At 32.5% G+C, this 17,587-nt stretch overlaps 1 protein-coding gene across 2 annotated transcripts; it reads right to left on the bottom strand.

Annotated features, from left to right (window-relative positions):
• Positions 1-4,896: 4,896 nt before the first annotated feature.
• On the bottom strand, positions 4,897-13,094 carry LOC143237224 (small ribosomal subunit protein eS17-like). 2 transcript variants are annotated; one of them, XM_076476233.1, is made up of 5 exons: positions 12,957-13,094; positions 9,782-9,933; positions 7,388-7,493; positions 5,512-5,577; positions 4,897-5,063 (listed from the first exon to the last, which is right to left on the bottom strand). In XM_076476233.1, the coding sequence occupies exons 1-5, from the start codon at positions 12,957-12,959 to the stop codon at positions 4,995-4,997; spliced, it is 396 nt and encodes a 131-aa protein (XP_076332348.1). In that variant the 5' UTR covers positions 12,960-13,094; the 3' UTR covers positions 4,897-4,994. The 2 variants fall into 2 exon arrangements, with proteins under 2 accessions (XP_076332348.1, XP_076332349.1); XM_076476234.1 differs by having other exon boundaries at positions 12,946-13,019.
• Between the last annotated feature and the right edge of the window lie 4,493 nt (positions 13,095-17,587).

Below are 17,587 nucleotides of genomic sequence, written 5' to 3'. Positions count from 1 at the left end.
TGCGACCGGGATTCAAACCCGCGACCCTCAGATTATGAGTCGAACGCCTTAACCCACCTGGCCTTGCTAGGCCTGACGTGAATTACTTTTATGACGTTATAGCTTTAGGCCAAGTTCAAGCAATGTCGATTGATTTCGCTACACAAGAATTAATTTCGCCAGCCGTCTCTGATTTAGCAGTGAAAGACAACTAGCTAGAGATCACCACGCACCGCCAACTCTTTCACCAGCAAATAAGGGGATTGACCATCACATTATAACACCACCACGGCTTAAAGGGGAATATGTTCAGTGGGAAGGGAATTCGTTTGTCTGAAATTAAGCGCAAAGCTACACAGTGTTCTCTAGCCACCACGGATATCGAAACCAGGTTTCTAGCGTTGTATTTCCGCAGACATACTGCTGTACTACTGAAAGGTGAAGGAGATTCGAAGTGATGTCAGTGGTGGAATAAAAAAAAACTATTAATTTTTGTCTCATTTTATCGAAACAGTATCCATTTAAAACACAAACCCTTTGTATTTCAGTGGAACGCTTTTGAAGAAGCTGTAAAACGAACCGTTGAATGTTCAGTTAAAAAATAACAAAATAGGGTTATAAGATCGTTTATTACTAAAGTATTTTACTGGAAAATGAATGTTCAGTCGAACCTAAATTCGAATTACTTCTCTCATTTACTATTAGGTTCTCTAGAAATCAATGTCAGAATTCTCACAATGACATTTAGAAGCTGAATATTGAACAACTTATCGTTAGTTAGACGGTTTAATCCAACGTTTGTTGCTTACAAAGTGTCTTAATTGTTTCAACTCTGCTCAGAGGCATGGGCAAGAAGGACTCGTATGATTTTCCTCTACGACTTCAAACTCAGTAGAAAAGCGACCAAAACTACACGGTACATCAACCAGGCATACGGTCATCGATCTGTTACTGAACGTACAGTTTAGTGTTGGATCCTGAGGTTTCGACATGGAGATGAAAGTCATGAAGGTCGTGGAATTAAAGCATATCTTACGATATAGGTTTATACTTTTCCAAAATCTGCAGTTCAAAAACATTTATTTCTGGACAACCTGATAATTTTTCTTTCAGGGAATTTCACTTTTCATCGATAACCATAGACAAAGGCAAATCGGATGGACAGGTTAGGCTTCACTTAGTGGTGGAATGCATATTACGTGTGCGGTATTAGAAAACGTTTTTTACTCACTTAGTACTTCTATAAAAACTTTGTAATTTGAATAACGCCTTTAGTGGCCATAAAATCAAAATGTCACAATAGAAATTCATTTAGTAAGAGGTGACTTAGTATTTTTATTAAGAAAAATAATTTTCATTAATGAAATAAAACGTTATTTTGAGAACGAAATTTAAACAAACAAATAAGTTAATTTATTTATTTAAGCTAATTCAATCCTAAAAAGAGGAAGGACTGTTTGATACTTGAAACAATATATACTATCTTTATTCGTATTATATACTAACGGTATGTTTAATCATTCGAATAATAAAGTTCAGAGTTTATTTTGAAGTATTTCCAGTAATGTGTGTGTGTGTGTTTTCCTTTCAGCAAAGCCATATCAGGCTATCTGCTGTGCCCAACGAATTTCTGGTAATTAGCAGCGCGAAGTATGCATATACAATTCAGTCGTGTTTTAATGGCGCTTTGACAGTTTTTTTAGTATAATGTCGGGAGATTGAGTAGAACGGGCCTGGCATGGCCAGGTGGCTAAAGCACTCGACTCGTAATATTAGGGTCGCGGGTTCGAATTCCCGTCACACCAAACATGTTCACCTTTTCGGCAGTGAGGGCGTTATAATATGACGGTCAATCCCACTATTCGTTGGTAAAAAAGTAGCCCAAGAGTTGGAGGAGTGGTGATGACTAGCTGCCTTCCATCTAGTCTTACACTGCTAAATTATGGACGGTTAGTGCAGATAGTCCTCGAGTAGCTTTGCGCGAAATTCACAGACAAACAAACAAACTAGAATAGAATGATGGACAAGAAATAAACAGACGAAAGGTGAAAGTTTCGAAACGTCATCCTTAACACTTATGTTTATACAATAGACAGTTGCCGTTCTTTTAATCAAATTTTATCACGAATATTCTGCATAAATGCTGCATCAATCTATGAACAAAATACTCCAAATTTCGTAAAGTTGCAAGTGTGGCCTAGTAATTAGCGTACTGAGACTCAGAAACCAAGAGTCCACGGTTTACATTATGTTGCCTCAAAAAACATGATATGCGCTCTGAGGCTAAAATCAGGGGTTCGAATCCCCTCGGTGGACTCAGCAGATAACCCGGTGTGGCTTTGCTTTGAAAACACATACAAATACGTGTTCTCTGTGGTCATGGGTAAAACACAAGAGTGACAGTCAAATACTAATATTCAGCCATTTAAATTATTTGTTGATTTTAATGAAATGTTGACAAGGGGTATACCTATATATATGTTAATCATTCCTAACCTTGAAGTAACAGGCTCGAAGGTAAGCAGCTTGTCGAAACCATAAACATATCCACAACCATAATTCCTGAGGCACGTTTACTCAAGATCAGATAAGAATGGCTTTAGTTAGTTGCTTGTAGCTAACTAACTGCCTGTCCTCTAACCGGCTGGTTCAATTGCGTAGCGACCATGTGAAGATAGCCCTTTCTATTGATTTATGAACAAAAATTTTAAAATAAAAACCTATACATATGACTGGAATGATGAGGAACCATTCTGGTAGACCAATAATTTAAAAACAGTTTCTTAAAAATAAAGGTGATATTAACGGATCACAAAACAGAAAGGTTATCACAAGTTTGGAATATTTTCAAGATATAATGATCGTAACGAAAACTATACATTTCTATGTATACCAGGTAATTTCTTTTCTGAGATACCATGGTTTGACAATTATACATTATGTAAACAGTTCAAGCATTTCGTGCTAATTATGTCTCTTTGTATATTGTTCGACTAAAATGCACCAGTTATCCATTGGTAATGCAAAATTGCGCATTTCAGGATAGTTTACCAACTCTCACTACAAAATGTTTAAGTATTTCCACAAAAAATTCATAAAACACTTAGCAGTTGATGCCTCCATTACTACCACAGTGGCATCCGTTTCTAGTCACGAAGATGATTAAACTCGGTCATTTCTAAACGTTTACAAAATGTTTAATATCCTTAGAGACAAATATTATGAATTTGATGTTTATTATTGATATACACAGCTGTTTTAGTTTAATGCAATCGTTGTGATTTATATAGTTTATATGACGCGTGTCGTTTTCAGAAGCGATAGTTTATTGCAATTTTACTTAAGAATCATAGATCGAATAATTAATAAATTATGAATTTGGGATTGTTATATTACGTCACGTTACTGGAACCATCGTAGTTTTTCTCGTTGTTGTGATCGAGTATTATTATCTTATAAACCTCAGTGTAGGTCTCAGTCGGAGTAGAATAACGAATCAAAAATGTATTTCGAAAATAAACTCAGACTGCGTGATTGTGTGTTTATCCATAAAAAAATTGTAGTGATTATTTTAAAAGTGGAATTATCAAATATTGTATTGCAAAGACATAGTAGAAAAAAATAATTATTGTGAAGTTGCGTTCTAAAGAAACAAGTAGCCTATGTGGACTGAAAAAACACGTCTGGTTTAATTGTGTCAGAGTAAAGCCACTCAGACTTATCTGCAGTATCCACCACTGAGAATCCCGGATTTTAGCATTGTAATTCATAGACTTACCATTGTTAAACCAGAGGGACATGAAAAAAGAATTATTTAAAGCTCTAGATACAACTGAGATAACCAAAAATGTAACTAATGTAATATTTAAAATATGTATTCTCACATCAGGTATTTAAACCACCACCAGGTGCAGAGTTTTTCTTTTCAGGGCAGTTTATTATATGCTAGTTGAAGCAATACACTATTTGAAGTGTCACTTTTACAAGTTTCATGGTTTAACCTTCATGACTGTTCTACAATACTATCGTTACATATCAGCACACGAAGTTGTACAACAAGCTGTCTGAGCTACTCCAACCATGGATATCAAAACCCCGTTTCTAGCGTTATAAGACTTACCACTAGGTTTTATCAATGAAAAACTTCTAGTGTGTCAGTGCTGGCCTCTTAATATATGCACACTTTAGCAATAAATATTTTAAAATTAGGTCTCATGTCTACTGATAAGCACGTGTTAGATTAATTCAATATAAAAATTTAGTACATGTTCGATAAAGAATTTTTTCTTTTGCTAATGTAAGATTTCACACTTATGTAAGCTTAAATGTTTATAAATACTAGCCTACTTTACACAAGAACTCTATGTTTATCTCTAGGTTTATTAAACTGTTTTAGTTACGAACTGAACTTCCTGATGGATAATAAACTTTTAAAATCAATCATGATTCACTAATCATTTGTGTATTTCAAAAATTCAGAACTATAATCTTCACATAAACTCACAATGTTATCCAACTAAGGAAGTTTTTGTTTTCCAGTTTTCACTTCTAAGGTAGATAAGTGTTGAACCAATAATGAAATACCCCCTAACATGGTATACCTACTATTGCAACAATTAAACTACCAAATATTTCAAGTAGAGGAAAAAAAAAAAGACCAGTGGATTTGACATTCACACAAGCATCTTGCACTCAACCATCAAAACACAAGTTTTATATAAACAGGGACCAGCTAAAGTTAGCTACAATACACTTTTGTATGTTACTTTTGACATACCTGCTTTTAACATAGTCCACAAAAGTTTTAAAATATGGCATGTTTATACAAACGTACTTCTAAAGGTGGTATTATGAGTAAGAAAGTATAGATAAAAAGTTTCCCCTCATTCTGTTGTTTGATGATAAAGTAATACTCACTTTATCCAAACATGCTGCTATTTATTATAGTGTAATTATTTCCACTGTGCAAATATAGAACATCATTCATTTAATAATTCAAATCTTTATTGAATAGTTTATGCACGAAGACCACCTTGGAAAGGAAGTAACGGAGCAACCTGCAAACCTGGAATCTTCTCCATATCCTGAAATCCACAAATATTTATTTGAATAAGTCAATTAATTCTTTAATATTAATGATACAATTATTTATAGTTCTACCAAAAACTAATAAAAGTGTGCATAAAGAACCTGAAAAGTTTATTAATTACTAAAAACAGAAAATCTAATGAATGTTTAAAAGATACAAACATATCCCACAATCCAAAAAACTGTAAAAATAAGGTTCCTACAAAAGTTAAAGCAATGGAACTCTCACATCGATTTTAAGTAAAATTTCTCACGTTATGAAACTTGAGGTTTTTATATGAATTACACAAATAAAACCTTAACCTCATTACATTCACAGAAAATGAGGCAAACATGCACAGTTAATAATGATATATCTACTGACAGCTGTTTCTAACACACTTTCACACCTGTTTTAAACTTTTATATTGGTAATACATTATTTTAATAAATAAAATTACTTACCATTTGTCTTAACATCTCAGTCGTATCAGGGTCTACTTCAATAACATCTAAGTCAATAGCTGAAACCTGTGATAAAACACAACACTTAACTGAAACCTCGACAAAAATATGTTCTGGGTGACTTAATTTTACTTTAGGAATTTATGAAGATATTTGTCCAAAGAATAGCATTTTAATTTCTCCAAATAATCTTAAAACTATTCTCTTAAACCTTAAAAACTATTCTCTTATACCTTAAAAACTATTATCTTATACCTTAAAACTATTATCTTAAATCGTTTCTTATTTTTTTTCAGTTAGGCAGTAAAGTAAATATTTTTATTATACAATTAAGATGGAAAAAAACATTTAGAATTGTATGATGTTACTGTTTTATTATAAATTATTTTACTTTCAATTTTTCTCTCTCTTAAAATTAATTTAAATCTGTGATCATTTCAAAATAAATATTTATAAACACAACTAAGATTACAAAGTATCAAACTAATATTTTCTGGTTTTTTCTCCAAAACACAAAGCAAGATGGGATTTTAGAAAAAAATTTGTAAGTTCTTTACATATCAATAGTAAAAACATCTATCTTTACGTTTTCAGGAAATATTACTGTCTACTTATTACCTCAGTCATATTTACCTAATATTTTGTTTCTGATGTCAATATAATAGTCCTAGTTAAATCTCTTAAAATGGTTTATATTAAGCAAATTTCTGATCATGTTCATCTTTTTAATGGTAACAGCAACAAGAAAAACATCTTGTTGAAAATTCATTCTTCTAACTTTCTGGAAAAGTTAACATTTTTTTTGACATTAACATGAAATTAATTTCTGGTTCCACCAGTGAGCTTAATGGACCACTTAAGGCTGAAAACGTGTACACAAATAGAAAACAATCACACACTGAAAGCTAGAATGATGCTAAAGTTCACAGCCTAATACAACCATTGCTCTAAACAATTTCCCTAATTTTAAGACAATGTAACAGGTACAAAGGTAAACAAATATAATGATTAGACACAACAGCTGTTGTAAGTGATTCCAGGCAAGACACAGATAAGAGAAAGTTCAGTAAGTGATTTGTATGTAGCAGAAGAAATATTTATGATTACATACTGTTGGATTATATTATGTAACACAAATTTTGTTCCTGGATAGTATGTGTTATTTCTTAATTGCTTGTGTTGTAAAAGTACAGAAAATGACCATTATTCCTTTTAAACTTTGCTTTTGTGACCTGGATAATGAAATTTAGAAATTAACCTATTTTGTATGTAAAAACGGGCAAATTTGCACATTTTCATTTACATAAAGTCTGAATAGAACAACATATGGATCAAGATTTATATGTATTTATAATAAAGTTATACAAAAATCAACAAAAATATTTAGAAGGGAGTAGTATTGAGATTTGCAACTGTAATGTAAATCACTTTCAGGTATCAGCTCCCAAAGAGTCTCCCATCATGTTTTTGTTATACGCTCCCAGGTCACAAAAGCAAAATCTGAAGAGAAAAATAGGTCTTTTCCATTCACTTTAGGCATAAGCAATTGGGAAATAACACTTTCTGCCCAGGAACAAGAAAAAGTACAAATTTTGTTACATAGTGTTATAATTCATGTCCACTTTAGAGACAGTAACAAATGTAAGAATATAGGACCATGAATAAAAACTGAGCACTACCAAATATAGGCCACACACTAATATCAGAAACATACCTGTAGTACATAGTTGTCCTATGTTCTCTTACTGCAGTAATATTAGAAACTTAGGTCTGGTACATAGCTATCCCTACATTCTATTTCATTCTAATACCAGAAATGTACCTACAGTACAATGTTGTCCCTACATTCTATTTCTACCTAATACCAGAAACTTACCTCTGGTACAAAATTGTCCCTACGTTCTCTTTCTTCTTCTTGAAGTTTGATGGAGATTCCTCGCACGGGTCCTCTCTGTATTCTTTTCATCAAGTGAGTTACAAACCTATTAATATAAAAATTATTTAGTGTATAACATTTCACTGTGTACATACACCATTGATATTGGTATTAAAACTTTTATTTGAAGAATATTTCAGTTTTTAATACCAATATCAATAATCTCTATTTCATGTTTACTTCAAGTAGGTTTCACGTGATCACAAATCAACCATCTGTACTATACATTTATTTCTGGTAGATTTCAGGTGATTACAAATCAACCATCTCCAATACATATTTACTTCAGGTGATTACAAATCAACCATCTCCACTACATATTTACTTCAGGTGATTACAAATCAACCATCTCCACTACACATTTACTTCAAATGTGTTCCTTGTCATCATAACATATTTCACTGTATTCTTCAGGCTGCACAACCAAAGAGCTTGCAAGATGAGAACCATTAAAAATGTTTGTTGGTTTTCTTGCATTCAGAGCTTATCTGTCGAGTGTAGCTTCTGGCAACATCTTTAGTAAGTCACACAACATTGTGTGAGCATAAAAAAAGATTAAGTTATAAAAACATCTATAACAGACAGATGTAAAATCATTCATGTAACTAGATATTACCTGTCTGTGTAAGTCATCAATGACGTGTCTTGACCAAGATAAACCTTTACAACAAAAACTTTATCAATGGTTCAAAGTCTCCAAAATACACACTTATCAACAAACCTGTAAGTTTATTCAATTCAGAAACTCACCCACAAAATATTGTATGCCATATATTAAAAAAAGTACTACTATATATATAGCTGCCAGAAGAACACAGCAATTTTATCTATACAATCAATTACCAATGAGAATTAGCTAATCAGTTAGTTTTGTATTAACTAACCAATTAACTGAAGGTGTTTCAGATTATTCTAACAACTGATTGTCACAAAAATAATCAACTGATCAGTATTTCCAATTATTCCAACAATCAATTAATTAAAAAACTTTGTGTCCTCATAACTGTTATAGCAAAGCTAGTAAAGATATTACCTGATGTTGCCAATTGAGTTGTGGATTAGAAGGAAAGGCAATCAGCTGACATCATGTACCAACCTTCTTTTATTTTGTACAAGTTTTAAGAAGCACTGTATAAATTGATTCAGAAATACTCTGCATTTAATTGTTAACCAAAAATGTACCCAAAATAACAGACAAATGTTCTTCAAACTAAGATTTTAAACTTACACTTAAGTAACTATAAACTTTATAAATTATTTCCTCACTAAACAGTTAAACGAATAAAACTAATGTGAAAACAATACTGATGTAGCAGCCACTTAACCTTAACAAATCAATTTCTTAAATTTAACCACACGAGAGACATAAAAGTCCTCTGTCCCAATACAAGGATTACAAAATTTAGTTCAGGATACCACAAATTCTATATGCTAGCCCAGAAATACTGTACTTCTGCTTCCAAGAAATGTGTTCTAGTGTGTCAAATACAACTGTTTATATGCAATTACAAGTGTACAAATTTCTACTCATGTTTTCTTTCAGATTGTCAACTACTTGCTGTTAGTGAAATTTATTTACAATCAGTGAACCCAGAGATACAAAATTCCTATATAATCTGTATTAAATCATATTTTCAATATTTTATAAATACCAGTTTATGACTTACAGACTGGTTAACCAGCTCAAAGGTTCTACTTCTATATCACTTAAGTTGTGGTACATTTTTAATAATCTCATAATAAACTCATTAACCGTAGAGCTGCACCTAGGACATTTTAATTCATAAACAGCTGCCGTTTATATGTTAGATATTTTATCCATATGCAATGACAGGGTTTACACACCAGAAAAACAGTTACTTTGTATATCAAGACAAACTAAATGGAGCTAGTTCATCACTTGACTTCTTAAAAATCTAACTATTCATATTTTATAAGATATTCTACAGTAAAATGTATTATTCACAGTTGCATAATATCACAAATTTAGAAGTGTATTTATTTGTATGTGGGGTTCTAGAAGAATTTCAGTTAAGCCTTTTAACATGGGGCTAGTACCTAAAACAAAGTTTTCCAACTGCTGCTTTTTCTCTTCTCTGTGGTAAATACTAAAGAATGTCTTTGGTAACAAATGTTAGAGTATAACATTAAAAGATATTTGATTAAAGAACAACTAGGCAATGAGGTTATCTGTCAAAAGTGCCATTTAAGATAAAACACTCTACACTACACGAGCACTTCTCAATAAACATCTAGTTACATGCACAACAAAAATATGTATATATCCAGCAATCAATTACATGTAAGACAAAAAAAATATATATATATATATACCCAGCTATCTTATTCCTCAACTTTTTACTAGGTATTTCTGCTACCTTCTCACATATCCTCTTATTTGTATGAAAGTCCAGGGTAAGATACATGTAATACTTCTCAATTATTTCACGTGATGCCTTCTTAACAGTCTTGGTTCGAACTCGACCCTAAAATAAAAATAAATTGATTTCAATTACATTGTAACTTACCAAATGTATTCCTTTTGGTACATTTCAAACCTAACTACATATAATAATTTAAATTAAATATTACACAATGCAAAGCCCAAATATGCAAGAAAATAAAAGTAAACATCTTATTTATTTTTAAATAATTATTCATATTAATAATATTGTCACTTTCAGCCATTCATCATTAAATTATTTTATTTACCTAACTGTCTATACATGTTACACAATCTTTAAAAACAACAAATATTTTAATGTTTTCTTCACCCTTACAATAATGCTGCATTATCTGATGTTAATAAAGAAAATTATAATAAAAATAAGTTTAAAATGAAAGATATGTATTATTAATTCTTACCTAAAAAAACTGATTTACAAATAACTCATCAAATATTTAAAATAAATGCAATTCACTTGTATAATGTGTTTCATAATGTAATTTATCCATCAAAACCTGGTGATATATATACTTCCCAGAGTACTACGTCATTCACGTCCCAGTCATAATGCTGAGCCCCGTTTTCAAGTAAAAGGCCTCATTAGCACTGGATATGAAAAGTGTTGTGTGGTTGGCATAGCAACTTCTCCTTTGCTTTCATTCACGGGTTTCTAGAATTAACTATGGTTTTGTTTCTCTTTATGGTTTTATTTTAAAATATTCATACAAAGTTACAATTCTGATGGGAAAGCAAGCTTCTATAATTATTATCATTAGCTGAATGAAAGGCCTTGTCATGTAAACTTTGTTTTCACTAATTTCCTTCTGCAACTTTGAAAAACTGGAACTTTTATTTCTCTATATGACAAATAAATGTTTCTACAAATTTTTTGAAGAAATAAAAATGTAGATCCAGATTTAAATATACCAGATCTGTTTTCACTTCAAACAATTTCACAACACAAATGTGCCACTCTTACAATTTCTATAAAATGATGCTTCATAGAAAATTTATCGGGACATGATATACATGAAAACAATATGATCGTAAAAACAAATTGTTGGTATCCAGTCTATCTGGTCATTCAATCAAACATTTGTATTTATTCAACAGCTAAATATAACCTAACAACAGTAGTACCTAAAACTTGTATAGCTATTTATACACTTAAGAAATAATAACTTGTTGGAGATTGTTTGGATGGAAACATTTTGTATGTGAAGAAAATGTATGTTATTTTTCAAAATAATAGATTGTGCTAAGTTTCAAAGAGACCTCAGCTAACCATGGGCTTAATAATGAAGTGAATACAAAAATATGCATGATGGAATATATTTTTTTAATTTTAGAAAACAAAAATACTCTACTGTTAGGTTGGCTTGTGGTAATGTAGCAGAAAACAAAAATACTCTACTGTTAGGTTGGCTTGTGGTAATGTAGCAGCAACACCAATTTTACTTAATTGGTATAATGTTAACAAATCCTTTCCTCTCTTCTGAAGTCCAACACAAAGTATTGTTGAATAGACTACCAACATCCATACAACACTAGTCAAAGCACATCCTTACATATGTGATACTTCGCTGAACATGCAAACATAAATAGTCAGAAATTATTTAATTTTATGGTTATTATTACATAACTATGGCCTTCAACCAGCATGTACAATTACATAGATAAGATTTCACAAATGTAACAGAGTTTCTACTTGAAGACAACTTGTGCTAGGATGGTTCCAGGATACATGTTCTCAATGAACAAGTGATAGTAAACAGTCATTCATTTTAAAGTCATCACATGACTGTTCTTCAGCCACCAAATTAACTGAACAACATTATAATTTTACATAAAACAATGAAAGGCAGAGTTTCCTTTCTGATGAGAGGTGGTAAGATGATTCTAGTATGGAAGAGTTAGTTTGTGACAATGGGTTGAGTTCTATTCACATATTTTCTTGTGTTTATAATTTCACGACAGTATCACCAAGTTTAAGATTTAAAAAAGACAGGATAGCATTACTATCTCATTCAGTTTATTTTTGTAACAAAGTTGATTGGTTTAACAAATGATTTGTAAACAGAAACAGCAGAGGACAGCACTTCATACCAGTTAAAAAGTTCCAGGTTTTCTACAACATAATGGGTGTGATTGACTTTTACTATTTCTCTGAAGAGTAGGTGTGTACAACCATTGTTTCAGGACCAAAATGGTCTTTGTTGTTCATATGTTAAGGTTAAACCAAGCTGGACATAAATTCCCAGCAAAAAATCTTTCTTACATTAATATGGAACTTAGGAACACAGAATGAAAACGAGGTTACAGATAAGCATCACACTTTTGTCATTTGTGGGGGTGGGGGTTGGATATCCGTAATTTGTCCATATCTTTTTGTACCAGTGTTATTTGCAATATAAAACACATACTAGTAAACTTTAAATTTCACCTTACGATAACAATTGTAAATTTTTCTGAATACTTACTATAAAGAAAACTTTAAAAATATATAAAATTGTAGCCTCTGTCACAAACAAGTCAATGACCAGTGTCAAGATTCAATGAATATAGTATTCAATACTAAAGGAATGAGATACAGAACATAAATTTTATGCTTCTGTTATATTAATACTATATGTTAATAACGTATTAATATACGTGTATTTTCCAATAACAACGTTAAAGTTGGGTAAACACACTTCAGTATTTACACCAGTTATATAAATTATAACCGCCAATAGAAAAATCGCACCTTATATCTGTTACCAGTACTGATGAATATGCATTTTGATCTATATAACCACGTGCAGTACAGCCATCCCACTATTACTAATACTAGTATTAACATATGATTAAAGTTTCAGGTCTGATTGTAGTACCAATAGTAGTAACAGGTTTTGAAAAATAAGACAGCGAATAACAACTAAATATGCTTTATTAATACAAAATAACGTCAGAAATTGAAATTAAAATTATTAATGCGTTATTTTCATGGCACTTGTGATATATTTTACAAAAAACAGAACAGATTTCAATGGACTGATAAATCAAGTTGTACCTGTCACTTACCATCTTCGAAGTGGTCAGAAACGAAAGGACTGATTTACTAGAACGCTAACGCCACCTTCTATTAATGTGCCTCAGGACGGCTGGTATGAGTATTAATACTTTTACCAAAGTAAAGCAGAGAACATCCGTGATGACGAGAAAACCCACTTGTAGAGAAAATATATATATGTGTTTTGTTTTTAAATTCGTGCAAAGCTACTCGAGGGTTATCTGCGCTAGCCGTCCCTAATTTAGCAATATAAGACGAGAGGGAAGGCAGCTAGTCATCATCTCCCACCGCCAATTCTTGGGCTACTCTTTTACCAACGAATAGTGGGATTGACCATACATTATAACGCCCCCACGGCTGAAAGGTATTCGAACTCGTAATCTGAGGGTTGTTGGTGTGGGTAGAGAAAACTCTTTCTTCGCTTCTCTACATAGAGTTGTTTCTATCCATACCAGCCGTTTTTACATATATAAAGCAGAGAACAACGTTTCGACCTTTGTAGGTCATCTTCAGGTTAACAAAAATAATCTTCTATTAGTATATACAATATATATATATTTCATTTAACTGTTGTCGTTTTTTTATTGTGAGAAACAATAATGAAGTAATTTAAAACATTCGTGTATTTTAACAGCATGAATGCAGATTTTCAACATATTTATTACAATGCTGTAATAAAAAGGATTTGTTACCTCTCCTCTCCCCCTCCCCCACTAAAGCTATGTATGTAAAATGGTAAAATCCTTAATATTCTTTCCAAGGTTTGTGAGTACTTTTGAACTTCAAAACCTTGCATTGAATCAGTGTAAACTTTGGGAGAAAATACCAAATCCGTTTAAAAATTACACATGAGTGTAAGGTGTGTTGTTTTCCCCAAACAAATTCTAGTTTATCTCTCAAATTTTGGCACGACATGGGGAGGTGGATAAAGCACTCGATTCATAATCTGAGGGACGCGGTTTAGAATCCCCGTCACACCAAACATGCTCGCCCTTTCAGCCGTGAGGGCATATGCTATATATATAATGTTACGGTCAATTCCACTATTCGATGGTAAAAGAGTAGCCCAAGAGTTGGCGGTGGGTGGCGAGCGATGACTAGCTGCCCTCCCTCTAACCTTATAATGCTAAATTAGGAACGGCTAGCGCAAATAGCTGTCGTGTAGCTTTGCGCGAAATTCAAAGCAAACAAACAAACAAAAAGTGCTTGTGGAGATAACGGCTGTGTTGGTGAAACTTTGTTTATATTCTATGCATGGTAATGAGTGTTATATTACATTATAACAAAACAGTTTGAAGGATGTTTTAAAGATATCACCAGTCTTAATATAAATGAAATAGAAACCATATAACTAGAGCGCTTTCAAAAGGTGGACCTTCTTCCTGGGCAAACTGGGAGTGTCAATATGATGTAATATAACACGTTAACAATCTGTAAACCACTTTTCGCCAACATAGGCACCATATATATATATATATATACCAAATAAATTATTTTAATAATTTAGTACACGTGCTTTGGTTATAATTTACTCCTGGTAAGACTTTCGTCCAATAACAGCGTCATTGAGACAGATGGTGTTCTAACTTGGTTTCAACCGGATTAGTGAATTTATAGGATAGCGATGTTCCTGTCGAAGTTGTAACACCATTAGCAAAACATTGAGCTGACAAAGTTACATTTTTAAGTACGTTAATAAAAATGCCTATTAATGAAGTTTGCGTTAAAGTTAAGAACAACGATTGGTGAATATTATTTGAAGTTTTAGTTGCAAATCATGAGAAGTAAAATTGAATAAGAATAATTTACTACTAATAACATCATACTTTGGCTTTCATGCCTTTGTAATTGTTAATATTACGTTAAGAAACATATTCATTAGAAAACAATACCTTCCCAAGCACTATTTCTTTTGGCTTTTCTGCATGGTAAATGTTTTCACTTTATTTCATGTTTACTTCTACAGTTTTGTTGGGATTAAGTATCTGCTTTATGCCTTTTCATCTTGTTGTTGGTTGTTGCTAAAAAAACTACTCACGAAATATTCTACCTTCATCTGCTTAGGTCTAGGGCCCGGCATGGCCTAGCGCGTTAAGGCGTGCGCTTCGTAATCTGAGGGTCGCGGGTTCGCGCCCGATTCGCGCCAAACATGCTCGCCCTCCCAGCCGTGGGGGCGTTATAATGTGACGGTCAATCCCACTATTCGTTGGTAAAAGAATAGCCCAAGAGTTGGCGGTGGGTGGTGATGACTAGCTGCCTTCCCTCTAGTCTTACACTGCTAAATTAGGGACGGTTAGTGCAGATAGTCCTCGAGTAGCTTTGTGCGAAATTCCAAAACAAACAAACAAGCTTAGGTCTAAGATAGTGGGTTAGTGATATTACAGTGAATAAATCAATCAAAATATGAGTAGTATTTGTACTGTAATTGTTGCAAGACAGAAAACCTTGTCATAAACTATTGCCAATCAATTATATATCCGAACTGGTTGTTATTCAAATATTGCTTTTGTTAATTAGTCATGTGAATTAATATACAAATTATTTGTACTTGGTATTTTAACCTAAAGGCATCTTTACGATACATGGTTTATACGATCTAATGTCCAAAAATCATAAATAAAAATTGCTTTAAATAAAGTAAGCCCCCATTCAACTCATCAGAGACAACCAGTAAGCACGTTGTCGTGTATGACGCAACTCTAAACCACACTGAGCTGTTGTGTAGCACGAATATAGATAATAATGTATTCACAGTGAAAAGTGTATGGTGTCTGCAGTATCGTACAGAGACTCGATTTGAACCTGAAATTGGTTCTTCAGACTTTGCTATTGTCGTTGTAATGTGTCCTATAGCTGGACTGGCTCTTTTTAGATTACTTTGTGAAAATAATACCATATGCAATCCAGGTTATTATAATGAATTCATCTATTTTTCATTAACGTTTTTTTAAAGCCGTACTCACTTTTAGAACTAATTTAATAAATAAACATTTCAATTTAAACTCCGCAACCAGGTTTAAGTTGTTTTCAAATACAATATTTCAATGTGAACTTCGACACACAAAGTCTAATTTATGAAACTTTTTCGTGAGTTAATTAATCAATAATCGACACTAACTCACTGATTAACTGAACAGCAGAATAAACCTGATAACTCTCTCTTCTAATACTAAACTGGCTGGCACTGAACTAATGGAATCAATACTCATTAACTGATCACTGAATACTTCAGTAACACATTACACTAATTGAACTGACTCAGCCATTACTAGTTATAAATATATTGCAACTGCATCACATGACTTTTCTCGATTCTTAATTTTCATGGACATTACAGATCTTAATTTCGCCATAAAACGTGTAAGTTTATAATTTATTTTCAACCTGAGTCACTGAGGCTGTTTCGTTCTAGTTACTTTGTTTTATGTTCACAATATGATCTACCCAAGGACACTTTGCATCAGTGTATAGCATTTGTGTTGAAAGAATCACTGACTATAATGACTTTTGCTGTCTGAATCACACTGTATATATATGTTACAGTTGACCAATATTGTGAGAGTGTGTGTGTTTCTTATAGCAAAAAACGGGTTATCTGCTGTGTCCACCGAGGAGAATCGAACTTCTGATTTTAGCGTTATAAATACGAAGACTTACTGTTGTCCCAGTGGGGTACATGTTATGAGAGAAGAAAAGTCATGAAGTGATACGTTTGATGGATAAAGAAACCGAGTTTGCATGTAGAATTGAAATGTGTTTTCTTAGTTCAGAATTGTATCTGGAGTTCTTTAGGTACAAAAATATTTAAGATTAATGTGCTTAGTTCAAAAGAAATGTATCCCAAGAAATAAACTATGTATATTTAATTATTATCTTGTAGGAGTGACTTCTTTTGATGCACAAGTAGGTATGCTGTAGGTTTGCTTGATCTGTTTTGTTTAATTATTTAACTGTCTGTTTCATACAAAAAGAATATGTTCTTAATTTGATACCTGTCAGAAAGTCAGTTCTACCTGAAAATATCACATTCATAACGAAAAGTCCTACCATCGAACAAATAAATATCTAATGTTAAAATGAAAATATAGCTTACAACACTATGTATAATGATCTTTAACCATCTTTTCTCACTTTTAATTTTCAAGTGAATATCTGTCCTTTAAAATAAGTGCTTCGCATTGTTAATAAAACATGACTTGATCTCATAGAAAACATTTGGATGTTTCACACTTACATACGGAGAATAAACTGACGAAGGGAAATTGGCTAATTACGGCAAGGAGCTGTACATTGGCTAACAAATGTTTCAAAGTGTCGTTAACAGAATGTTGAACCATTTCAAAATGATAAAATGGCTCGGATACTTTCTTAAGGTTAATCGTTATTCACAACATAAACACGTGATCTTTAGCTGTAGTTTTTTATTTTCTTCAATCAAAGAATAACTACACCAAGATTGGGCTAATTGGTTACCGTTTAATTGTACAATATTTGGAAACACACTTTAGACGTTTGGGTTCATATTAGAGACATTCAGTCAGGTACTTCCTACTTACAGAAGGTCACAAAATGACACACCTGCAATGTTGCCAAGAGCACATCCGCTGGTGCATTATTCTGCTGACAAATAATCACTTTTCAC

Source organism: Tachypleus tridentatus, chromosome 13 (assembly GCF_004210375.1).
Source record: "Tachypleus tridentatus isolate NWPU-2018 chromosome 13, ASM421037v1, whole genome shotgun sequence".
Taxonomy (NCBI): Eukaryota; Metazoa; Arthropoda; class Merostomata; order Xiphosura; family Limulidae; genus Tachypleus; species Tachypleus tridentatus.
This window is presented reverse-complemented; position numbering and strand designations above follow the sequence as displayed.